This window comes from Polypterus senegalus, chromosome 1 (assembly GCF_016835505.1).
Source record: "Polypterus senegalus isolate Bchr_013 chromosome 1, ASM1683550v1, whole genome shotgun sequence".
NCBI classification, from domain to species: Eukaryota; Metazoa; Chordata; class Cladistia; order Polypteriformes; family Polypteridae; genus Polypterus; species Polypterus senegalus.
The window spans coordinates 65424625-65451704 of record NC_053154.1 but is presented as its reverse complement, the minus strand read 5'-3'; the positions used below and the strand labels follow the sequence as shown (position 1 = coordinate 65451704).

Genomic DNA, 27080 nt, shown 5'->3' with positions numbered 1-27080 from the left:
AGCCGAGGCTTTCGCCCCCTCCGCCCCGTTTCAGATTTAGCTTTGGCTTCCTGTCCAGTGATGTAGTGCAGTTAGAGAAAGGTAGAAAGTGAGCTTCCTCCTCCATTTAGTTAGTAGTCGGGCGGCCCAGCGGTGAGCACTGCTTCACACAGTGGTACGATCGCAGGTTCAGTCTGAGCCCCTTTCCACTATCTGTGTTGGGCTCTGCACATTCTGCCTGTCTTTGTGATGGATTTCTCGGAGTATTCCAGCCTCTTACTCCAGCTAAATATCGAGGCCATTTTAAATTTACAAGGAGTGTCGGGGTGTGTGTGACCAGTGATGGCACCAGAATGATCCCTGATGCTGTTGGGGTAGGCTTCAGCTTCACACAATGCTACACTGAAAAAATGAACTGGCATATTAGGCAGATCACTTGTTTTGGTAATAATTTTAAAAATGTGCAGTTATAACCCATTGATGTCACTGAGACAAACAAATCAAATTTACTCTGATTTAATATTGTATAGCATTAAAATGTGAAATGTCCAAGGAGGCAAGTACTTTTGAACTTTGCCAGTTCAGTGTTTTAAGAGGAGACCTTTATGGCAAATTTCACATGTAGAGTAACATCAAGGAGGTCAAAAATGGTGTACGTATCCGCCTTAATAAAATGATAAGTGTCTGTGTGTTCACCCAGATGCTATTATCACTGTCTTTCCAAAATATGGCACATCACAAACATTTTAGTAATCAAATGCATTTCACTTGTCATTCCAACAGATGGTGCACCACAAACACTAAAACTGCTTTTACGAATCCCATACCGAATGGCATATCACATAGACATACGCACTGCGAATGTTAACTCTGAGGTCAGCGTTGGTTATTTAGATTTCAGCCCCTCTTAGATGGGTGGCACAGTCAGTTCAGTATAAAGCACAAGGTGACATGAAAAGAGTTCAGACACAAAGGACAGCCCTGCAGATTCCCGATGCCTCACCCCTGGCTATCAGGTTGGTTTTCATGTCCATTTCTGCACTAAAGCAAAACTTCCAATCTCATCTCCAGAAACTCTCTCCATGTCCGTGTCTCAGCTCAAAGTTCATTCACCAGGCCGTTTCAGCCCTGACCCAAACTGCCTTTCTGATTCCTGACTCCATAGCGTTGAGGTTCCTTTAAGCGCCATCTTAGTGTCACTTCCAGCAAGCCCCCAGAGCTCTGCTGTTGCCCCAGGGATTTAACTCTAACCAGCAGCTGTAGATGTCCCTCACCTCACCCTGGTCTCCCAGTTACCTTTAAAGGGAGATTCTCTCGGGTAGCCTCTCAGCTGCCTGCTATAAAAGAGATAACTTGGTCCTAATCTTGCTCATGTACTACTACCTGATAGATGGAGGTTCAAGAGCAAAAATGCTTTACAGTGCCAACTTTCAATCCTTGGGCCCATGTATCACCCATTACAGGCCAGGAGGTCCTCCAGTTTCCTGTCACCACTTTGCTCTCCATCCTAATAAAGGTCCAGACATCTCTGTCACTTGCTGGGCCGCCAGTCCACTAGAAGCTTGGCAAATATGGCACACTCTTAGACCATGTTTTTTTCTGACTGGGGCTGATGCCCCTCCCTGCTACCCAACAACCACCTAACCTATAGGATGTACCGCCCTCTGGCAGCTCCTGCATTTCTATACTGGCATCTGCATGGCCTCTTTGATGGCTAGTATAGCTCCTAGTATGGGAGTCTGTTGTGTGACTTGCAGCTGCTCTGCGCCAACATGGTGGTGTCCCTGCACATGGCATCTTCTTACTTCTTACTTGCCAGGCCCCCCTTTTGAAAAGGCCACAACTTGCTGCCAGATTATTTATAATCCACCACTGTAAATTCATTAATTTTCCAAACCTAACTTATGCAGTTAGTGTCGGTGCCCCCTTTTAACCTGATCTCAGCAGAGCCTGGAAGGCAGACATGTGACAGTATACTGAATATAATGCAAAGCCGACTAACTGATTGATTTACTAACTCACTTATTAACAAATCACTAACTCCCTCTTAGGTATAAGGTTGAAATATACAACATGGTACAACAGTAGGTATCTGCTAAGAAGGTCATCTCGATATATCAATATTTAGTTGTCAAACCCCCTCCCTACTTTAGTAAATCTAAATACCAAAAAATAATCCAATACCCTCTTGGGTTTGATTGAAATTTGTGATGTTAACAAAAAGTGAAAATTTAGCTGACATGTTGTTTTTGTATTTGTCGAAATGTATTAATATTATGCTAATTTGCATGCCCTCTGTTGCTCTAAGAACATGGTTTATGTAAATTAAGGGTGGAGCAAAGTGATTGATGGGCCAAGCAAACAACACCAGTAACCAATAGGGTGGATGGATGACTGAAGGCGAGGCGGTGACCTGGACAGCATCGTTTGTTATTTGCAATGCATTATGAGAAAAACTATATTTATCATCATATTTCAAAAAAGGTGTGCGGACAGAGTTGCTCAGCTGACTGGCTTCAGTGGTGAATTTTTCAATGAATGCGTTTTACGGCAAAACGAGAGTAGAGGGTAGCATCCTGGCAGTATGTGAGCCAACAGATCAGTCAGTTAGAATTTCTCATTTTAAATGCAACACAAAGTCAGAATCCTGGGGACCACCCCGGTGGGAAGCAGACCCCAAACACTTCCCATTGTGCCAGGCACACAGGCCTTTAAGTGAAATCAGCTCCATTTTAAAGCCGACTTTCCTCCCCTCATTTGCCATTTAGAGCTGTGCAGTTCCGTGGATGGTGGGCTTACAGGAACAGCGGGACGCATCGACTACCCGGGCGCACCACAGCAGCACTATGGAAACAATGAGTAAGTGATACCAGCCATTTTTGAGACAGGATGACTTTCCTATTCCTTTGTGGTACAGATGTACAATAACTCTAAACTTTGTACTTTTTATCTTTGGATTTTGTTTTGATCATTTCAGGATTATATTATTGAAAAGGTGAAACTGGCCATGCTACATTGGCCCTGTGTGGGTGTGGGTCCTGGCACAGTATACAGGTTTGGCTCTTAATGGAACCTGTGCCAGCGCTCCGGCCCCCTGCGTCTCTGAATTTGATTAGGTGGGCTTCAGAGTGTTGACAAAGACAGAACCATTAGTATCTCACACTCCTCAAAGGTACCCAAGTGAGATGTGCACACATTGTACCTCCAGGGTTAATCCAACACTGAGCTGCAGTGCGTAAAATCAGCAGCACACCACACATTTAAAAGCTCCAGCCCATTATAAACACTCACAGTTTAAAAGCCAATTGCATTTCCAGTTAGTCACTTTAGTCTCATACAGTAAGGCTCCCTTTGTCCCCTCCAGACCCTGCAATGTAACAAGTGCAGGCTGAACGATGAGCGTCGCTTTAGGTCTAACCCGAGGCATAAACAGACACAATGAAACAATTTAAAAATAAAACGCCTGACCACAATGGCACTGAACTGACGCAAGGGCGGCTAATAGGCATACGTACTCTCCACGTCGACGATGGCATTCCTGTCCCCCCAGAGCCTGAGTTGTGTTGCTATGATTCATTCTCACAGCAATTACAGAACTGTAACCATAAATAAATAAATAAAATCAATGAGGCAGCAAAGAGACTTTTATGGGGGTCATCTGATGGTAGAAAAGCAAATTGCTTGCGGCCGCTGCGTCAAGGAGTTAGGCTGGCCTATTCAGGTGTAACTGAACAGAATAATCATTTTAAAAATATATGAAACTACAAGCGTATCATTCACAATTTACAGTACACCTCCTACTAGTCACAAATGTCAGTAAAATCCAAATAAAGCCTCCATCGAGGTCCACTTAGGCAGCATCAGGTGAGGGTGGTCTCAGATCCAAAGTGTCATTAAGGCCACACAGTTTGTTGAACTCTGGTTACACAGCAGGGAACTGATGGTAGCCCCTTTTTGAAAATGTTGGGGGGGTGGCACATAATAAAGGATTGCTTTAGGATGTTTTCTCAGCAAAGAAAATCGCAAGCCATGTGTAAACATTTACTAGCAGTTTTTAACAAATCAATTACAGTACACTGAACTGGAAAGTTGGTCTAGAATTCTGTTTTACCAGAGATCCTACTACGTCTGTGAGAATACAAAATCAGATCACACATTCAGGTCACCAGACCCTGACATTTTCCATTTTAATTGAGAATTTCAAGCAGGGAGGACTTTCACCCGTTCAGATGTGTCTGTGAAATTCCAGAGGAAGTGCGACTGCAAAGATGAATTAATGGCGCCCCCTGCTGGTAGCAAAGCAGGCTGGGGAAAAGTTCAGCTTATATTTGCATTACATTTTACATTTTGGTTTGTTCACTTAGCACATGCTTTTATCCAAGAGTCCAAACATAACTGGGAAATGTCAGCTTGTGGACTGCCTTAAAACAATTGTCACCTCAAGTGAAGAAGTCCAAACCGAAGAGCACACAAGGCAAGTGACACTCATCTTGGCTACGAGGAAAAGAGCAAAGCTCCAAGTTAAACATGTCAGAAAATATCTGCTAATTTTATTATTTGCAAAATTATTTTTATGGTATGATTATTAAAGGTTATAAATATCAGCACATAATATGCATGTCTCAGTAAGTGAAAGTAGTGTGGTCTTTGTGGCAAAATGTTTACTGTGAAGAATCCTTCAATATAAAAATATACAGAAATAGAAAACAAGGAACAGTGAGCTGATGAAAAGAAACTCATTAGCCAAGGCTGACAAGGCTGATGTTTGAATATCATCTCATCTCATATCTCAGGTCATGTCATCTCATCTCATATCTCATGTCATGTCATCTAATCTCATGTCATATCATGTCATGTAATGTTATCTCATGTCATGTCACGTCATCTCATCTCATATCTCATCTCATATCTCATGTCATGTCATCTCAACTCATCTCAAATCTTACATATAAACGTCTATGTGTGGAAGTGTGTGTGTCTGTCTGTCTGGCCAAGAAGTGAAAGGTGGAGTTGGGCTAAGGTCTTCACCTCCCAGGATACACAAGCGAGGCCAGCACATCAGCAAAACGAAACCTTTGAAGAAAGACAAAGTCGCTTAGCTGCTAATACACAAGTAATGCGAGCACATTGGCAAAACCAAACCTCCTAGGAGAGAGATGCCCAGAGTAGTTCTTTTCAATTACCTGACATCTCTATATTTCAATTTTTCGTTTTTGAATTTCAATATTTTCTAGGACCCCGGGCTTTTTATAGCACAGGCTTACACAGCTAGTTTTCAAATAAATATTTAATCCACTTTTGGCTCACAGTGGGCTGGAACGTTTGAATATCAGTTACTGTTAGTAATGATAATATGCTAATAAACAGCAAATAGAGAAGAGAATGCAATTGTAAATTAAATAAGTGGTCAAAGTTAATTATTTGCCAAAAAACGAAGGTTCCAAATCCAAGAACTTTGCATGTCAGCCTTCATCCAGTGTGCTCTTGTATATCTAAGTTTTACTTAGCACAACTGTAAGTTGCCCCACGTTTAATATTATATCTCCTTTCACATTGACTCGTCTCATATACTGTGGGCTATGAGGTGCCAGTGGGTTTTATGCTGGCCTGGTGTCCGTCCTTGTGCCCAGTACCAATAGGATTAGCGGAGACCTCATCCACCTTCATAAAGTCAAGTTAAAATGTACAGTATTTATAAAACACATTTAAGGACACTACAGTGCTGCACATGAAAATAGATACATAAAGTCAAAGACTGATGAATGAAAGTTAATTAAAAGAAGTAAACGTAAACAATTGACAAATAACAATAAGCAGCACATAAAAAAACACATCATGGGAGAAGGAATGTGTTTTCAGTGAAGATTTAAAACTTGACAGGGTTGGAGTTGCTCTCATCTCAGGCGGCCATCACAAAAACACAATCCAGCCCTCCATTTCTTTCACTTTGTTCGGGGTGTGAACGGTACCCGGGCACAGACAGGCGGACATGTTGTTTTGACACCACCACACGTTTATTTACAAATTATTTACAATAATATTTGGTCACCAAGACCCCAGTTCATTGGTCACAAAGACCTAATCACGTGCACAAACCCCAAACTCCCAATGTCCTGGCCACAATGCCTTTCTTCGGGCCGCCTCCACTCTTCACAGCTTCGTCCTACCTCCACCCGACTCCAGCCCTGAATGACGGGAGACGGCCCCCTTTTATGAAGGACCCGGATGAGCCCCAGGTGCTCCCGGCAATCTTCTGGCCACGCCCCAGCGTGGCGGAAGTGTCGGCTGTCCTCCCGGCTGCTCCCCGGGCACCGTCTCAAGTCTTCCCCCCAGCACTTCCTGGTGTGGCAGGAGTGCTGGGGAAACAAATCCCCAAGGCATTGGGCGCCTCCTGGCGGTGGCCACGGGCCCCTACAGGGAAGAGCTTCCAAGCCCTTGACCCGTGGCTCCCAAAACAACCCGAAGGCGCACCCCGTGATCCAGGCGGGCTCTGACCCTCTTCCGGTCCCTCCTGGCGTCCCGGCCGGGTCATAGCCCCTGGCATCCCTGACAGTGCCCCACAGCCAGCGAAGACCACTCGTGGGTAAGAGCGACCCGTCCCGCGAGGGCAGCAGAGCTCAAAGCGGGTCCCACTCGAGGATAGCCGGGTCCGGCCCGCACTCCTAGCAGGGACAGGGGCGGAGACACAATCCGACACCAACCCATGGTGCATCCCTGTGCCTCGCACAGGTTGTGCTCCCCCCTTTTACCGGCACCCCGGGGCCTCCTCGGTAGGCACCCCCTCCGGGACCTCCACGCCCCTTTGTTCTGAGCCACTCGTTCCCCCGTTGGCTCCTCTAGCTGCGAGCGCACCTGCGCACCGACAGAGATCCTTCTGCAGGCGGCCCGACATCAGAGGGCTGTTCCGCCCGAAGGGTTCCTTCAACTTCGCCGGGTCCGTCCCTACAAAGAGAACACAGGGGCAGAACCGCTGCCAAAGCACCCAGCTCGTGCCACGCGGGCAGCGTTCCCCCTCCAACGGCACCCGGCACTTGCCTGATCGGCACCCTCTCCGCGGCTTCCGTGTCCCTCTCGGCGATGGAGTCGTCGGCACCGCCCGCTCTCTCCGCCCGGCCTCAGGGATTCCCTCTGCTCTCCCAGAGGGCAGCCAGCCACGCGTGCACCCAGCAGCGCGTCTCACCTTATCGGAGGAATCGGCACCCAGCCCTTTATTCCTCCCTTCACTCTGGGACGCCCTGGCGGTTTGAGACTCCTTATGGAATAAAAGGCGCCTCTGTCCTGTCTGCGTCCCTATAGTGCGCGCAAGACCGCAGCCAACTCGGGCGGGGCGCTAGGACCCGGGCACTTAGCAGCCCGTGTCCCTTCAGCGTCCTCACGGACTCCCCTCGCCGCGCATGCAGTCAGCGGCGCCGCACCTCCTGTCGGAGGGCTGCTTACTCGAACTGATCATTGTCTTCACAGCCTTTTCAGCAGCCCTCCCATATGCTTTACGGAGTCGGCTGTACTCACCGTCTCCGCTGTACCTCTCCGGCTGGAGATTCCAGCGTCGCGCCGTCCCGTTGTCGATAGTAACGTTCTCAGCGCCCGGCGCCTTCTTCTCCAGTACCAGCACCTCAGCCCGGAGGGCACATAGCACCTGTAACACCGCTGCCCGGCGGGCTGAAGGGGCGCCTCCAGCTCCGCCAAAGCAGCCGGCAAAGACAGGAAGTTAACCGACGCAGAGCCTACCTGACTGTCGGCCTCCGACGCCGGCCACTTCCTGTGGGCCTTCTCCTCCGGCCCAATCGGGTCACCCCCCTGCCCGTGATGGACATTCCCTGGTCCCGCCTCTCTACAGTCATCGGCGGGCACGCAAGACACACCGTCCAATGCGTGCCTGTCAGGGGAGGGACTTCGGTCGCGGCCATCTTGGCTCCCTTTCTGCGGCGGCGTGCTTGCCGGCAGCCTTGCTGTTGCCAGCGCCTCTCGAGCTGCAGCGTCTCCTCCTTCGCAGCCCTCGCGGCTGCCGCTGTGCTGCGGGCCCGCAAACCAGCATCGCCCGCCACTGGCGCGGATCCTGGAGGTCCCTGCCTGGAAAACAAAACACGCCCGGCCCCCAAGGGCCGGCTGCCGATAGGCAGGGAACTCACCTCCCAGGTCCCGTCATACCGAGGAAACGTCCTCGGCGTGGCCTCTCCGGACGCCATGCCGTCCCGGGCGCCTCCAGCAACGGCGCGCTCGTTGGAGACCGCTGCACTCTTCCAATGCACGCCGCCCGCCCGCTTCAGGGAATAACGGCCCTCCTGCGGACCCCTGGCGGTCCGTGGGGTTCCTTACCCAGCGGGGCTGTGTGCACGCAGCACCAGCGGTACGTGGGTGGGGTCCCCTGCTGCACCGGGCCGTCCACAACAATATTTTTTTGTACAGGTCTCCGCCTTGTAACAGGCGGAGCATCCTGCCGACTCGCCAGATGTGAACGGTACCCGGGCACAGACAGGCGGACATGTTGTTTTGACACCACCACACGTTTATTTACAAATTATTTACAATAATATTTGGTCACCAAGACCCCAGTTCATTGGTCACAAAGACCTAATCACGTGCACAAACCCCAAACTCCCAATGTCCTGGCCACAATGCCTTTCTTCGGGCCGCCTCCACTCTTCACAGCTTCGTCCTACCTCCACCCGACTCCAGCCCTGAATGACGGGAGACGGCCCCCTTTTATGAAGGACCGGATGAGCCCCAGGTGCTCCCGGCAATCTTCTGGCCACGCCCCAGCGTGGCGGAAGTGTCGGCTGTCCTCCCGGCTGCTCCCCGGGCACCGTCTCAAGTCTTCCCCCCAGCACTTCCTGGTGTGGCAGGAGTGCTGGGGAAACAAATCCCAAGGCATTGGGCGCCTCCTGGCGGTGGCCACGGGCCCCTACAGGGAAGAGCTTCCAAGCCCTTGACCCGTGGCTCCCAAAACAACCCGGAAGGCGCACCCCACGTGATCCAGGCCGGGCTCTGACCCTCTTCCGGTCCCTCCTGGCGTCCCGGCCGGGTCATAGCCCCTGGCATCCCTGACAGGGGTAAGGCCAGTAGCAACTGGTCAGATGATCACAGGTATCGAGAAGGTGTCAGACAGATAAGCTGGGGTCAGACCATTTAAACACTTAAAAGTGTGCAATAAAGTTTTAAAGTCAATTCTAAGACTGACACTCTGCATTGCAAACGTTACCGCGGAGGTCCACATTGATTACTTGGATTTCACAGCTTGCCTTTGTCTACGACAAGTTCAAACTGCAGTACACGTATTTCCAGTAGGAGCACCGACAGGTTAGGTGGCTCACCCACACAGTCACAAAGTCAGTCGGAGGAGGGAGTTGAACCCGACACCCTTGGCAGGCCCTGAGGTCCCGTGTGTTAGCCACCCCACCACACTGCCTGTTCGACTTACTCTATCTGTCGTTTATAAATATAGCCACTTATTTGGATTAGTCGACTTTTTTTTTATTATTAACATTTTTATTCACATTCAAAGCATTTTTGCTTTATGGAATACTTTCCATAATTTGAACATGTTCATTTTGTTGATTACGTAAGAACTATTAAAGTTTCATTTATTCTATACAGCATACTTGCTACGTTACTTGGTTGGGAGCATCCGTTGATAGCACCTCGCCGCACCCACCACACAATGAACCATCTGGATTGGGACCCAAGTACAGCGGGTGACACCTCAGCACCACACTGGAAACAGTGTGAGGTTTTTTAATGGTGGCTGAAGTGCCAGTCAAACCCCCAGGTTTTCCCTGCAAGCCTCATTACTTATTATTTGGTTGCCTCCTTTATTTAAGGTGACTTACAAGATCTGAGATATTATTTTGATCCCCCCCAGTTGGAGTGCAGACAGGTGAGGTGACTTGCTGGTCAAGGGTCAGTAGTGGGATTTGAACCCACAACCTCCAAAGCCATAACCACCACACCACATTCAAGTTATGGGAACACAAACAGGTCACGTGATCAGCGTCACATGGTGCATCGCAGTGGGGGGTTTCAAGAACTCCAATTCCTGATTCATAAAGGCACTCCGTAAATGAAAGTGTCATCTGAAAATGGACTGCACAGTGGCATTTTGGGTAGCACTACCGTCCTCTGGATCCAGTGTCCTTGGCTTGAATCGCTCACCCTGTCTTTGTCTTTGTGGGGTCTGCATGTAATTCCCTGCACCTCCATGAGTTTCCTTGCAGGTCCAAGCAGACATGTAGGTTAGGTGTGTTGGTGATTCCACATTGGGCCTGTGTGTGTGTCTGTGTGTGTGTTTGTGGACCCTGCGATCGACTGGTAGACCCTGTGTGCCCAAGGAGGCTCGGATAGCCTCAGACACCCCCTGAATTGGATTAAGTGGGGGTGACAAAGCTATGGTATGTTTTTGCATTATTTGTCCCTGCTGCTGTTTAACATTAAAAGCAAATGTGTATTACTGCTGCTGTTTTTCTCTTCATTCCAGAATGTGTGTCTGGTCTATAAATGTTCCAGATGGCAAGCATATATTGCTGGAGTTTTCGAAATTTGACCTGGAAGCGGAGGCTACCTGCAGCGCTGACTCTCTAATGATCTTAACTAGCAACGACGTATCGATTGGTAAACACGCGTACCACCTTAAACGTTCACTTTACTGCTCCATATCTTGTAAGAGATCCTCTTAAGCATGTCTTGATTTGTTATTGCAGGGCAGTTTTGTGGCAGGAATAATCCTCTGCCCATGCTCATTGAATCAAATAAAGTCTTCTTGAAGTTCACATCTGACTTTAGTGAATCGAGGACCGGATTCTCTTTGACCTTCAAGGCTGTGGCGCCACATTCTCAAACAGGTACGTTCAGGTTTATGTCTTTTTACTTAGCCATGTTTATACAAAAACATCCATATACTGTAGACAAAAGCAAAATGTCTCTCCCAGACATATTGACCATACTTAGCTAAACAAGTCTCTACAACCTTAACACCAGTGCCAGTTACTTTGCCCCCTGGGCCAAGCTTATTAGTGTGCCAACCGACTGTTCGGTAGCTAACCCCCATGATCTGCACCCTAGGTGAATTCCTAATTGGCCTTAATGGTGGCACTGGCCTGCTTAATACTTTGCTACCTGCAATGTTTTTTTTTTTTGTTATAAAGCTGCGTTTCAGTGGAGGAGAAAGGATATTGTGAAAGAAAAATGAACTGCCTGCAAGCTACTAAGGGTTAAAAGCTGACAAAGCTGTTTTGCTATAGAGAGAGCTTAGGAGCTCATGACGATATGGCGCATTGCCTCACCCACCACATGACAAACCAACTCAGGATCCCAGGTTAGGACCCGGGTGCAGCCATATGATGGGTGACACCTCAGCACCACACCAGTTCAGATGGAGTACAACAGTATGAGGTTTTTTTATGGTGGCTGGGGTGTCACCAACCCCCAAGTTTTTTCCCTGCAGGGCCTACATGCAGGGCTGGGTGCAGATTAACGTCATACCCAGGATTGAGCAATTGCAGGTTAAGGGCCTAACGTAGTAAAGTCACCTTTGGCATTTATGGGATTCGAACCGGCAACCTTCTGATTGCTAGTGCAGATCCCTAGCCTCAGAGCCACCACTCCACCATTTTGCGCTAACGGCAGGTTATTCATACAGGCGTCTGTCATAAGACAGGGTGCAGTAAGAAGCTGACCTAGGACAACTAGCTCTTCAGGAACGCGTCTGTTAAACACAGGAAAGATGACCTTTCTTTCTTTAGGGCCCCTTAGGACACGTACACAAAACACAAACAATTGTCTGATTTGCACAATGGAAGATGAAATGCTTAGGTAAACGACACTATGCTTTCTTATAAGGGAGGGAGAAGATAGAAAAAAGGGGAAGTCTGCTCTTCTGCCTTGCAACCCATGAATCCATATGTACTTACCGGTGCCTGAATAAAGACTGATTTGATTAACAACTCCTGTCTTCCTCGCGGGTTGCTTCCACAATATCATGGAGTGCTCGGAATGGGGGTCTGATTTCCAGTTTGTTTATCATCACCCTCTGGCACAAACCTAACAAGTCGGCTCCGCTAATTTTGGCTTCATGTCTGGTAACCTGCTGGAGCTTTTTTCAGATCTGTATTTGTCAGGCCACTAGACCAGGCAATGGAGCAGAAAGTGATAACAGACTGGATCACACTGCAATAAAAAGGACAGCATGAGATCGCTGTTCACTTTCAATGGAGAATTGATAGCTGAATTCATTTAGCACAGACAGGTAGCATATCGATATTCTACTTTAGGGTATAAATGGTGTGAGGTCCTAGTTATGTACGTTAATTCAGTTGCTCTTTCTATCTACTCTTCCAGAAGAGTTCTTGCAGTAAAAGTGACATCTTCTAGTTGAAGTCATTGCTCTTACTGAAGTTTCAGGCCGGTTTACATTTACAGATCAGGCAACTTAACAAAATAAGGGCCAAATGCTGGCCTGTTTGTGGGCAGGTGCAACTTCTACACTTCTTGGTTATGCATTGTAATATTATTTGAATTCAAAACTGTGCTACTGTATATGTTACAAAAACAGGGCATTATGATGACATTTGTGTAAAAAAAAATATATATAAACGGAGCAAGGACAAGCATAACTTGGCAGATAAAATCTTATCTCAGGTTGTTGTACTTTTTCATTGTAAGAGATCTCTTCAACTGTGAAAGGCAATGAGCCATTAGGCACGGCAGTGGTGCCAACAGACGGGTGCGAGGTCGGTATGACTGCCAATCTCTGTGGGGTTTGCACCTTCTCCTCATGTTCTAGTGTGTTTGCCCTCGCTACTTTATCCACTGGTCCAAACCACTTTTTGAGTCGACGTGCCCATTACCAGCAGCTGAGGCCATCCCAGCAGCATCTTACAGAAGGAAGAAACCAACCCTGGATGGCCACATGGCAGGATATCGTAGGGCACACTGTCATGCTGTCCAGTTAACGTGTACTCAAGGAACACCCGATGTCCACACAACAAGTGGGCAAATGAAGGCCCAAGGACACAAGAAAGAGGCTGTTAAAGCATCAAATACACACAAGGCCTGATCAAAGCTGGCTGCTCCTTGCTACATTGGTCTGAGTTGCTGTTCATCAAATGTGCTGACATGTCCACTTGCCTACTAACCAAATGCCACAAGCACCAGCAGCTCTCCCAGCCATATCACAAACCCTCTCCTTATTGCTTCTCTGCCTCCATGCCAGTCCAGCCACTGCCTCAAATCGCTCCTCGACTCCAAGTTTGGTGAAGCAGTGCTAAGAAGTGGCCTTCAAACCCCACCATGAGGTTACTTTTTGAGAAATTTCTGGTGGTCCAAAGTATCCATTCTGAAAATTATGGCAGGAAAAAAAGTTTTATGGAGCAGCCATCTAGTTGTTTGGAGGAAACTCTCCCAGCCCTGGCACTGGCAGTTGGGCTCTCCTTACGTTGGTGCCCACCTTGTAATTAGAATATCTATAGGCCTTTAGGGTTCATTATCACTCTTGGGTTACTTAATCGCTTGACTCCTAACATGTCCGTACTGAAAACTCCTTCATAGACAGACAATCTTTCACTTTATTTAAAATGCATATTTTAGTTGTTCGTGCACACCACCCTGACATGACCGATTATGAGTTGGTAAGTAAATGATCAGACATGCTGTGTGCTTCCATCAATCTGCAGATTCTGGCTGTGGATCAGTCGCTGTGCTCTTGACGGAAGGCACCATTCAGACCCTGCACTACCCAAGGCTGTATGAGTCGAGGTCGCACTGCCACTGGATTATCCACGCTCCCAAGGACCACATCATCAAGGTACCGCTGCTCCGTCAAGTGTCAACCAGACGTGTAACTGATTTCTGCTCTCTTTCGTTATTTTTTAACACCTTTAGAAAATGAAATGAAGACAGAAAAGTGTTCTCCAAAAACAGTCAAAAAAAATGGAAGTGAGAAGTGCACACCAAGTAAGAATTGCAAGGAAAGAATGTGAAAACTTTGCTATCTTGGCACAGTAGTAAAGTTTGTACAACTGATATGAAACTTGTCCTTCATACGTTTCCAGCTGTGTCCCTGTGAGTTTAATGTAAAGTAACATCTGGGATCCACTGTTTTAAATCATTTCAATCATGTCCCCTTTTCATATCTCTTTGCATAAACTGAAAAGGCTCAGCTTCTTTGAACTTTCCTCCTCCTGCAGTCCCCAAAATCAGCCCAGTCGCTCTTCTCTGGTCCTTCTCTAGCACTGCAAAGTCGCTTCAGTAAACTGGAGACATGAATTTAACACAGACCTCCAGGAGAGGCGTCACTAGTGTGTTATATGACTTGAGGATCACCCCCCTTGACTTGTACCCCACACATCATGACCTGTTAGCTGTTCCATTACTTCTGAACGCTGTCTAGATGTGCATTGTGTCTCCTCGGCCCTTCTCATAATGGCTACATTAAAATTTCAGACCTCCCATGGTGTATTCAAACGTCACATTTTGACTTCCTACATTCAATACTTTACATTTACTGACATTAAATTTTGTTTCCCAGAAATCAGCCCAGTCCTGTATGCTGTAATGAATCAGCTGATTCGACATTATACTGCATCTGTCCTTCCACATCCGCAAATCTGACCAGAGTACTTACAATATTCTTGTCCAGATTGTTTAAGTATATTAAAAAGACACTCGGCCCCATCACCGACTCCGGAGCGACACCACTTTCACCATCACCCAATTCTGAGAATGTTTCTCACAGCGTATCCCTTTATTCCTGGTGTTTAAGCCAATGTTGTACCCACCTTTATACAGCACCCTAAATTCCCCCATATTTTAGTATTTTTTTTAATACCTAGCCTTTCTGAAAATTTAAGTAAATAATATTATATTGTATGTACCTTAATTTTTGTTGCTTCTACATTGAATTCTGACATGTTAGTAAAATATGACCTCCCTCGTCTAAACTTATGCTGATTGTCCCCAAAAACTCCTGATCTTGCCATGTGCTACTTTTCCTTAAGAAAGATTAATTTCCTGTGTTGCATATTAAACTTACTGGCCTGTAGTTACTTGGATCAGCCCGATCGCCCGTTTTATACAACGGGATAATATTTCTTAGTTTCCAGGCTTTAGGAATTTCCCCAGGGTGTGGAGTAGTAGGGAGTTGTACCGTGTTAGCCATTATGGATATAATGAGAAGTCAAGCAAAATGACACCTTTTATTGGCTAACTTAAAAGATTACAATATGCAAGCTTTCAAGGCAACTCAAGCTCCTTCTCTTGCCTGAAGTTACCTTGAAAGTTTGCATATCCAAATATTTTTAGTTAGCTAATAAAAGTCATTTTGCTTGACTTCTGATTTCACCCAGCATATGGAAAAATATAAAATAATGTAAGGATACCGCTTAAAGCTGGGGTGTTGTTCACTTTCAGGCTTCCGTATCCCTCAGTTTTCTAACTCATTTACACAGTTCAGGGTCATGAGGAACCAGTGACCATCCCAGCAGCACCGGGATCCAACCCTGAACAGGGCGTCAGTCCCTCGGTGGGCACACACACTCACACACAATGTCGGATGTGGGACATGAACACAAAAACTCCACGCAGACAGAATCCTGGCCCAGGATTTGAAACAAGGACTCTGGACGTGTGAAATGGGAGTGATCTCCAGTATCTTCAAGTGGATACCCAAAGGAATATTTATGAGCAAAACAGCCAGCTAGTTTCTTTTTTTCTGCTCTTCAACCACCCCTGAGGCAGCTCACTTTCTCTTACCAGTCTATTAATAAAAAGCACGTATCTGCAGATAATTGCACTCCTGGGTTTCTCAAAGGATGTCACACTTTCTTGTTCAAGTAGCCCTTTGTGTTTATTTCCAAATAAATTCTTTTTAGTCCTCAGAGGTTAATTTTTTTGAGTTCTTCTGTCTGTATGGGTCCCATCTTTTATAATTTTTTTACTTTGCATTTGAGAAGGGATCATCATAGCGGGATCATCTAAAACACCCCCACATGATAAGGGATTACTCTGGTGTGTTTGATGGGTTTATTCAAACAATAAAATCAAACTCTTTAAAATACAAAAAAACTCTTCCAGAAGGACAAAAATGATCAGTATGAGCTTTGACTGTCTCCTGAATTTTGTGTTCTCAGCTCAGCTTTGAGGATTTTGAACTGGAGCCTTCGGACGACTGCACTTACGACTCACTGAAAGTCTACGGGGATGCAGTAGAATCTCAAGAACTAGGTAAAGTCTAGTCGACAAATGTCAAAAAAGTTAGCAATTTGCTTAAATGACAGATGTTAAGAGTTACTTCATTTACTTAAAAATCCAAAATGACATCCGTGTGGTCTGACTTTCACTCCATTGTTATTGTTTAGTTAATCCAAACAATTACTTGATTTCTAAACTGAATTCTGTACAATGGTGGCACAGTGGTTAGTGCTGTTGCCTTAAAAATCCAGCATCCTGGTTTCAAATATCCATATCCAAGGAGAAGAAGATGACATTACATTTAGATAGTACTTTTCTCACTTTACATAGAGAGTGGGCATCCACTTTAGCCACCACCGATGTTCAGCACCCACCTGGGTGACGTGACAGCAGCCATTTTTGCTCCAGTACACTCACCACATATTAGCTGTTAGGAGGTGAAGGGGTGAGAGATAGTTAGCTAATTAGAGATAGGAGATGATTAGGGGGGCATAATGACCAGGTCTTGGTGGGCAATTTAGCCTGGACTTTGGGATACACCCATCTCTTTACAAAGGATGCCCAGGGATCTTTTATGACCACAGAAAGTCAGGGCCTCAGTTTTACATCTTATCCAAAGGGCCGCGCCATGATTATAGCACAGTGTCGCTGCACTGGGGCATCAGGATCCACATTCAGACCACAGGGTATGCACCCCCTGCTGGCCTCACCAACACGTCTACCAGTAGCAGCCCAAGTTTTTTCCTAAGTGCTGTCGCATCCAAGTACTGGCCAGGCCCGTATACGCTTAACTTCATGTGCATTGCCTATTTTGTGGTGCAGGTGGGATGGCTTCTCGTCCCCGTATGGAATTGTTGGCCCTCCCGATATCCCCAAAGACAGGTCAGGGTGACTAGTGATTCCAAGCTGGTGGACCCATTAATATATTGGCACCCTGTCCACAGCCGATTCTGGCTTTGTGCCTAAAGCTGCTGACGTGGATCCCCATCACAGTGTATTTGATGAAGCGGGTTCGAGACAGATATGAGTTATGAATTCAAGAAGAGTCGAACTGCAGCCTGCAACACATACTGTATGTCGTAGGTCAGGTAATGCCCACAATGTCAGTCATGAAACACCCTTTGAGTCAGATAACGCTCCCACAACCCTAATCTTAACGACAGTGTAACGGGCCCTAATGTTAACCATAGCCTAATGGGATGGCCGTTCTGTGGCTGATCTTGAGGGCGTTTTGTGAAGTTGGGGCATCACATGACTGACCTCACATGTACTGGTCTGCAATTACACACTGCATGTGGCTTGTTTCCACCATTTAGCACACTAATATTCTTAAATCAGCAGACAATATGGTTACATTATTGAGAATATTTTCTAAGCTTGTCAGCTTGATATTGCCATGTAACAACGCTTTATAAAATGGAAATGTACAAAAACAAAAATAAGTTGAATAATTGGAATTAGTAAAATGTCCTTTGGTAGCTTGTGTTAATTCTACAGATTAAGGGAAGAAATGTGATTTAAAAATGAGCTCAAATTCATACAGTATGGTTACAGAAATGTAATCTTAACTAGAATGCTACAATTTAGAATAAACAAAATTATAAGGTGCTTCCTACAATATTACCTTTTTTTCTATCAGAGATAGAGCAGTGGAATTTCTCCAGCTTTCTGACATTTGTTTTCTCTTGCAGCGGCCTTGTGTGGTCTAGAAATCCCCCCTCCTGTGGTCAGCGTTCAGAATTTGATGGTTCTGTACTTTAAGTCTGATGTCACCTATGCATATCGGGGCTTCCGTGCAAATTTCTCCTTCCATGCTGTGGAACGTAAGTCTTGAAGTGTCTCGCGTCTGCCCTTGAACTGGAGATGCTGATGAATTTGTGGTCTTTCTGTTTTTCTGCTGGATTACACAACATGGCACTAGTATCTCATGTACTTAAAAGGACGCTGGTACACTACTTAAGAAAAGAGAAGGAAAACAAACAAACAACCAGTCTACCCTGGGACATGACATGCTGCTCAATAGACAGCTAATGCAAGTCTTGGAAGATGACGCTTCTTTAAAGGAATTTTCCAACAAAAGATTATATTTCTTTATATGCTACGAGCAATGTGGTTTGTAGTGATGGTACATAAGCTTTTTAATCTAAGGTTTTCATGCAGAAAGTTTCTAAAAGAGTGGCTTTGTGCCTAATGCTGGTGACATGGATCCCTATCACAGTGTATTTGATGAAGTGGGCTTGAGACAGATATGAGTTATGAATTCGACAAGAGTCCAACTGCAGCCTGCAATATGTATGTCGTATGGTCCTATGGTGACCAGCATCATGGTGGCACAGTCAGGGCCTGCAACACCATTAAGGCGAATTAGGCATTCACCTAGGGCGCAGATCAAACCCACCCACACAGGTTAGCTACTCAACAGTAAGTTGACGCGCTAATAAGCTTGGCATAGGGTGCAAAATAACCTAGCACTGGCACAGGACACAGTGGTAGTGCTGCTGCCTTGCAGTAAGGAGTCCAAGGTTTGTGTCCCGGGTCCTCCCTGTATGGAGTTTGCTTGTTCTCCCCGTGCCTGCGTGAGTTTCCTCCCACAGTCCAATGGTATGCAGGTTAGGTGTGTTGCTGATCCTAAGTTGTCCCCAGTGTGTGGTTGATGTGTGTGTGTGTCTAAGTGTTCACCCTGCAATGGACTGGCGTCTGTCCAGGTTTTACTCCTGCCTTGTGCCCTATGCCAGCTGGTATAGGCTCCAGCAGACCCCCCACGACCCTGTTCAGGGCTAAGCGGGTTACACGATGACTGACTTACCAATGGTGATCAATACCAGGCAGATATCTCCAGAAAATGAAAGCAGTCCACAAATGTTTATGGGGGTCATGCTTTTGAACTGAAGACAGGACCTGTGACCAATGAATCTATGTGAAAGTGCAACCCCATGTGAATGAACTTCCTGTTCGTGGACTACTTTTATTTTACAGATGCATGTTTTTAACATTGTGAGGAAATGCCTAGATGACTTGACATGTGGATTATAGTATTCGACATGAGTAACATGAAATGTTTTGATATTGTCTGCTGTTGTCCAGTGCTGGCCACCATACACTTCTGTTCCATCAGAAACTTTACCTCCAATCTGCATGAAAACATCAGATCAAAGTTTTTTCTCAGCCATCATTACAAACCACATGAAAATTTTTTTAAGTGGAGTATTCCCTTAAATGCAGTATTATTGGTATTTTCTAGAAGTATATAAAAGTTAACCATAAAGAGTGTGACTTGCCCAGAAATGATAATCTAGTGGGCAAGGTTAAAAAAAATGAATATGTGCGAAACGAATAAACTTGTGCTAAGCACACAAATGAACCATCAGACAGTGGCGTGTCGAACTCACATGGTAAGGTAGTTGCACTCACTAATGAAGGCGATGTGTGGCACATTGAGTATTACATACAAGTAAGAATTTCATTGTGCTCTGCCCATGCAACAAATAATAAAATATACCCAGAACCATTTGGCATGAAAACATGTAACAGGATCTCCTTGACATGATGTAGTGCAGTCAATTGCCCCTGACAGGAATCAGAGGCAACCAGTATGGAGCCCAACACCTTGACATCTGCACTTCTCACATTGTGACATTTTCAGTCACATCTCCAAGCACAAATCCAAAAGACTGTTGTCAGTAAAGAGGGGCATCAGTCAAACATGGTCCAGACTGCCTTAGTATTTTGGGGTGAATATCCTGCCTCAAAATATCAATGACATGGCCCCAGTTATGCTTATTTAACAAGTGGGTCACTGAGGCATGTTTGGCATGCTTAGTTAGGCAGGAGTACGAGCATCTTGTGGTCACCTGGGTCACAGCCTCTCCAGCCATCGCTCTTTTATCATAACGCAGTGTGTGGCCCTCTAGTGGTGGCTTTGACCATAACAGACATGCAAATCAAAACATGCCGGTTTTTATGGAATGTGGACATACATATGCTTCTTTGAGCAATTATTCTTGTAATTCTTGATTGCATTCGTATTTATATTTAATATATAATAAACTATACATTGATTATGGTTTTCTAATGGTTATTAAACTAATCTATTCATATTAAAACAGCAAATTTAGATTATGGAAGACTGGATCAAAGTGATGCTCTCATTAGTCATACAACAGAACGTCCATTTCCTGTTGGTAAGTAGTTTTTTTTTTATTCTTAGATGTAATCAATTATTCATGTTTGCACAGCCTGGTGGTACATATTTATGATGGTCTGATATTGAAAAAATATCTAAAATTTGAGAAACAAATTACATTAATATTTATACTCACCAGGGGTCTCATCTGCAAAATCTTGCTTATATCCATCCATCTTCCAACCCACTGAATCCGAACACAGGGTCACGGGGGTCTGCTGGAGCCAATCCCAGCCAACACAGGGCACAAGGCAGGAACCAATCCTGGGCAGGGTGCCAACCCACCACAGGACACATACAAACACACCCACCACACACACTAAGGCCAATTTCTTTGGACTGTGGGAGGAAACCACGCAGACACGGGGAGAACATGCAAACTCCACGCAGGGAGGACCTGGGAAGCGAACCCGGGTCTCCTAACTGCGAGGCAGCAGCGCTACCACTGCACCACCGTGCCGCTCTCTTGCTTATATTGCATACTAAAGTTTAGTTTACGTAAGAAAGGCAAAAATTTTGGATGCACAAAAGTAATCAGAAGAAACATATGCCGAGTCCTACACCAAGCTCCTTTATAAGTAGGAAATCAACTGAAAGCTGCATGTGTGCTCACGCTGCAGAAATGCCCCTTGTTGATCATGTATAATCTAATCACAATATAAACTTAGCCGTGTTCTTGAGTAATATCTTTACTTTGAAACCATGGGAGAACACAGAGGGTGAAATTTAAGTGAATGTGAACTTGAGGTATTACTGATATTTGATATTTGAGTTTAAGGAGGGCCCATGGGGGACAAAACAGATTCATGGTTACTAAAATAAGAACCCAAATAAAGGGCATTTTTCTTCAATTTTTAACACCACAGTTAATGTAAATATGTCAGTGAATTAGTTACTCAATTTAACTGAATGGCCACTTCTAGGAATATTTGTGGTGGTTCCAAACTTCTTCCATTTCACAATTATGGAGGCCACTGTGCTCATGGGAACACTCAAAGCTTTAGAAATGGTTTATACCATTGAGTTCCTTGTATTACACAGCTAGGTGTTTGTCCTGACATCCTGACATGCAGGGTCAATTGAGTGTGGTATTTCTTTAATAAGATGCCCTTCATAAATTATATTATCTCTAAGTATTCCATACCAATGCTCTTATCAAATACCTAAACACCATGCAGTAAAGGCACATTTAAAATTTGGTTGCTGGATTTATTATGCACACTAAAGAGAATCAGCCACCACTGCCCTGTTCTCTGTGAGCCACCCTCTGAAATCCTGTGTAGTGGCAAGTTTGGCACCAGACTACACTCTGGGCACCTTGTAGTTTTACCAGACACACTTTCATCACAATCATCTTGTTGTTTCCTTCAGAGGTGTTTGTGGTTTAGTACAATACTGCCTCCTACCATGTCACAGATCTACATCTGCTGTACACAACTCCATGTGCAAGTGGTTCTATGGACAAGGCTGTGGAGGCTGTTATTGAGTACAAACCTGAAAACTCTTAACAGCACCTCAGTATCACCTTGATTGTATTAACATCTCTTTTTTTAAAGCTCAATTAAAAGCATGCATCTTCACCTTTTACTTTTTTCTACTTTCAGCATACTGGTCTTGATTTAGGATTTGATCATTTAGTTGATTTACTTTTTTCTTAAACTTCACAGTTATTAATCTTTAGGATATTGGCTAATCTTGTAATGTAAGGCTGCACTATAAAATACTATAAAAATAAATTATGAAACCAAGGGATTATTATTGTAAACAATTTGAATTATTGCAGTCGCAAAGGAATCAAAGAAATCTCTCTTTTAAAAAAAGTTTTGGGAGGGAGACGAGATGTGATCTTCTCGGAAGATAATGTGATGTCACGTGAGACAAGGCAGTGAGACAAAAGGACAGCTGCTGTACAGGCTTTTAAATGATCAATGCACAGTGTGACAAGCAGAACACGCATCTCACCAGTAGCAGCAAGTCAGCAGATGATCCGACCGCATCACCTTAGTGTGCGTTCAAACCCAAAGCAAGCGGCAGAGACGCAAAGTGGCAAAAGGACAGCTGCTGTGCAGGCTTTTAAATGATCGACATGCAGCGCGACAAGCAGAACACGCAGCTTGACAGCAGCAGCAGCAAGACATCTCCTTAGCGTGCATTCAGCCTCCCCCCCCACACTTCACAATGCAAGCAGCGTTATACGCCCCACAAAGAAAGACATTTAACTATGCCTGGGGCTGGAAATAAAGGACAAAGAGTAGATGACAAAGTAGAACGTCGTAAAGAATTCAAAAATGTTGGTGCGGTACACATGCACAGCAGGTTAGAGATAATGGAAGTATGAAAATTCCAAAGTCTCAAAAAAAGGATAGGAAAGATTGCATTAGCGCAAACAAATGGAAATTATTACTCTGTGAAATAACGGAACAGCATAAAGAGATTGAATATATTGTTTGGATTTAAACTTTAAGTCAGAGACTTGTAGATTGTCTAATTCGTGTTGCCAGCGAGAATTAAAATATTCCAAAAAAGTTGTTGCGGTATGAAGTCCTGAGAGACGGAGACTTTAACCATGAGTTTCAAGTTATGCCCTACTTACAACTATTTTCAAACAAGGCCACAGTCATCTAACCTCAGTCCTGTGAATGCTTTTGTCAGACACACTTCTTGCGCTCTCAGTTCTTATAAATTTTATCAGGACAATAACTTTATTATGACACGTCAACGACAAAGCGAAGAAGAAAGAGCATGGACAAACATTCAAGAAAGCCGTTTTATTTATTAGAGAGAAAGAAATGATACTTACTCATAGGCAGTTATAAGTTGCATTGTCATGATGTAAGTCCAAACATGGAAACAAAATTCAATGTGATCTTGAAGTTAATTCCAGATATTGCTTTTACAAAAGTTTTAAAGTAAAAGTGAAAATAATGCATATGTAACAATTCACATGAAAATAACAATCTCTTTATATTGTATATCCGGTAAACTAAACCCAGGGGTGGGTGAACGAAGCAAGGAGGGTGCAGAACCCCCTAGTAAACTCATAAATAAATGTAACATAGCTGGATTTCTTTATTGTGGGTCTGTGCCCAAAGCTTCAATCATTTTTTCATGTTACAATTACGTGTAGCTCGATTGGGCAGGACCTGCTAGATAACTCAAAGGAATTGAAATATTTCAATTATTATCACATGCTATTTCCCAAAGTTCTACCACCTTCCTCACTGGATTAACAAGTCTGTCTTCTTCAGATTCGTGTGGAATTCCCTCGGCTCCTGTCAGATTTGCTTACCATCGCATTGCCGGTGGGGAGGAGGCCTTTCCTAGCTTCTGGCCTTGGCAAGTCAGTCTGCGTGTTGTACATGAACATATCTGTGGTGGAGCCATTATTGGTCCAAAATGGATCATAACAGCAGCCCACTGTGTTTACAACAGGTGAGTCCTGTAGCTCTTCCCTAATACAAACTCTTTTACTTTGCTGTAATATGCATAATGCTGTTGGCCATGTTTTGGGTAGATATTATTTTTCTTCTTATTAGGATTTTGTTTCAGGACTTTTTCATTTTGTATTTATAATTTGTTGCTTGCAAAGGATCTACCCCTGATTTTATTTCTACACTAATTCTCCTTTCTTTGACTATCCGTCTCTCTAAACTATTTGAGCTACAGGGTAAAGTTGAGATTCATGCCCTGACCCTTGGTGACTGGTGAGCAAGTCACTGCTGGACTGGGCCTTTCAGGCAGTTAAGCCGGCCATTAGCCAGTGTGTGACTCATTTAGAAGACAGGAGACGAGGCCCATTGTCGAAACAGCCTAAACTGCAATTTTAATTTGACATTGTCTTCCAGTATCATTGAGATGTTTTTCAATCCAAAGGTTTGCCAAGGACAGGATGATATGTTTCATTGTTCACTTTCGGAGAATTTTAAGAATGAGGTATTTGAACACCGCTAGGGTCAAGTCATAATAATATAAAATAATTCTCAATATTTTGGAAGAGTGCAGATATAAAGATTAAAAATATCAAGTTTAACATTGGTAGGGTGAATCTTGAACAGACACAGAAAAGTCTAAAGGGGATAAACTGGGATAAGTTTTTAAGTATGTAGATAGTTGGGGAGCTGTGGAACAAATGTTTTACATATAATGCAGGACCGGTACAGCCCAAAATTTGAAATTAATAAGTTAAAAAAAAAAATGGGTTAATAAGGAGATGGACAAGAAGCAGCAAAGCTTAGCACAAGTGCCGACCACAGAACATATGAGAGCATGAATGCAGCCATTAAGAAGGATATTAGAGAAGATAAAAGGCAGTTAGAGAGGAATATTACAGATAAAGTGAAAAATGACCCCAAGAGATTCTTTTAGGATTTTAGTCGTAAAAGAACAGACAAGGAGGAGGGGAAGTGTATCAGAAATAGTAAATGGGATTTAAAAGATACAGACAGTGAAATGACAAATGCTCTAAACTCCAATTTTTCTGAGGTCTTCACATGTGAGGAAGTGGAAAACTTCCCTCGGGTAACAGGGACTATTAAGGTTGTACTGAGTGATTTGGAAATTGTAACAGGAGACGTACTGCTCCGATTAAACAGGCTGAAATCAAACAAATCACCAGGACCACAGAATATTTACCCTCGAGTTCTTAAGGAGGCTAGTGAGTACATATATAAAATCCCCTGAGGCATATTTTTAGGAAGTCACTGCATACTAGGGAGATTCTGAAGGACTGGAAAATGGCAAATATTATCTATACATATAAAAGGCAAAGCCCTCACTGACTCATCACTAATTCTGCCACTTTCCATATAGGTGGGAAGCTGAAATTTTGCGTGCTCATTCCTTGCAGTGTACTTACAAAAGTTGGGTATGTTTCATGTCCCATTGCATCCAAGGGAGGGAAGCAGGTGTACCCTCTAAACTGTATATATGGATAGGGGAAACCCCTCCTCACTATTTCTGCGACTTCCAATATATGTAGGAAGCCCAAATTTCCCGTGTTCATCCTTTACACTGTACTTACAAATGTTAAGTATGTTTCATTTCGCGCTGTGCCCCATAAAGAACTTTTGAAAATAACACCTTCTTTTTGGCGGTTCTCACCATTACGCCATAAGGAACTTTTGGAAATGACCTCTCCTTTTGGCGGTTTCATTCCTTATATCTGTTAACAGACAATTTATTTCACGGTAGAGACGCACAAGGGCCGCCCCCAGTCCCCCTTCCTTTTTTCCACTACCACATGGTTGGCTCCCTGCCTAAAAATGTGCATTTCTCATACACAACATTAACAATCATAAATTAAACTCTTTATAATCATCAAATTCACTCTCAATACTAAAATAAGCCAATAACAACTACATTGATAATCATGTAACATTATTTTTAAAATGTTTCCTTTTCTTTTTCATAACTTCTTTAACACACTACTTCTCCGCTGCGAATCGTGGGCATTTTGCTAGTCCTGTTACATAAAGAGGGTAATCGGGCAGTTTCAAGCAACTAGAGGCCAGTAAGCTTAACAAGCATCACAGGAAAATTAATGGAAGGAATTGTTAAGGGTAAGATTGAGCAGCACATGGCAAGTACAGGACAATCAGCATGGGTTCAGAAGAGGGAAGTCATGTTTTACTTAAATGCTGTGGAATTCTATTAGGAAGCAAAAAAAGGATACGATCAAAGTGGAGCTTACGATATTATTTATCTTGACTTTCGGAAAGCATTTCATAAGGTGCCACATGAGAGGTTGGGCATCAAGTTAAAAGAAGTGGGAGTTCAAGGTGATGTTTTTAGATGGTTGCAGAATTGGCTCAGACACAGGAAGCAGAGGGTGATGGTGCGAGAACCTCATCAGAATTTTTAAGAGTGGTATTCCACAGGGGCTAGAGCTAGAGCCACTGCTATTTTTAATATATATAAGAATCTATACTAATAAAAGGCAAAGCCCTCATTGACTCACTCACTCACTCACTCACTCACTCACTCACTCACTCACTCACTCACTCACTCATCACTAATTCTCCAACTTCTCGTGTGGGTGGAAGGCTGAAATTTGGCAGGTTCATTCCTTACAGCTTCCTTACAAAAGTTGGGCAGGTTTCATTTCGAAATTCTACGCGTAATGGTCATAACTGGAAGCTGTTTTTCTCCATTTACTGTAATGGAGTTGAGCTCGAAAGCCGTGGGGGGTGGAGTTTCGTGTGACATCATCACGCCTCCCACGTAATCATGTAGTACGTAGAAAACCAGGAAGAGTTCCAAAAAGCACTGAAAAAAACATACATTATATAATTGAGAAGGCAGCGAAACAATAAGCGAGCGAGTGACATATACAACCATATTCATGAGTTCTGCTACTTCGGAAACAAAGCACGATGTAAACCTACACTTTAAATTAAGTTCATAGACAGGCTGCCGCTGGCGTTTGTAATTTAGTGCCTGCCCATATAAGGCCGTCCGTCAGCGGCAATCCAATAGAAACACTGCCGCTAAATATTCACGGGTGAAGGACTGTGCTTATGCAGAGGAAGATGAGATGGTCAGGGTGGTGTTTGGCACAAACTCAGCGAAACTGCGAGAGAAAGTTTTAAGTGCCGGGTCTTAGCTAACATTACATACAGCCGTGGACATCACATGAGATGGCACCAGCACAGCTGGGAAACTTCGATGCATGTACACCGAGCGGCTCACGTGAACTAACGCAGTGCACAGACAAAAAGCAACAGTTCCAAAGAGCGCTGAA

At 44.4% G+C, this 27080-nt stretch overlaps 1 protein-coding gene across 1 annotated transcript in view; it reads left to right on the top strand.

Annotated features, from left to right (window-relative positions):
* The window catches only part of LOC120517907 (ovochymase-2), an 83808-nt gene that overhangs the window by 41643 nt on the left and 15085 nt on the right, over nucleotides 1-27080 (top strand). Inside the window, exons 10-17 of the mRNA XM_039740421.1 lie at nucleotides 2748-2838; nucleotides 10451-10584; nucleotides 10674-10814; nucleotides 13644-13774; nucleotides 16098-16191; nucleotides 17850-17981; nucleotides 20265-20339; nucleotides 23590-23773. Coding sequence (XP_039596355.1) covers nucleotides 2748-2838; nucleotides 10451-10584; nucleotides 10674-10814; nucleotides 13644-13774; nucleotides 16098-16191; nucleotides 17850-17981; nucleotides 20265-20339; nucleotides 23590-23773 — 982 coding nt within the window. The remainder of the gene's footprint in view (nucleotides 1-2747; nucleotides 2839-10450; nucleotides 10585-10673; nucleotides 10815-13643; nucleotides 13775-16097; nucleotides 16192-17849; nucleotides 17982-20264; nucleotides 20340-23589; nucleotides 23774-27080) is intronic.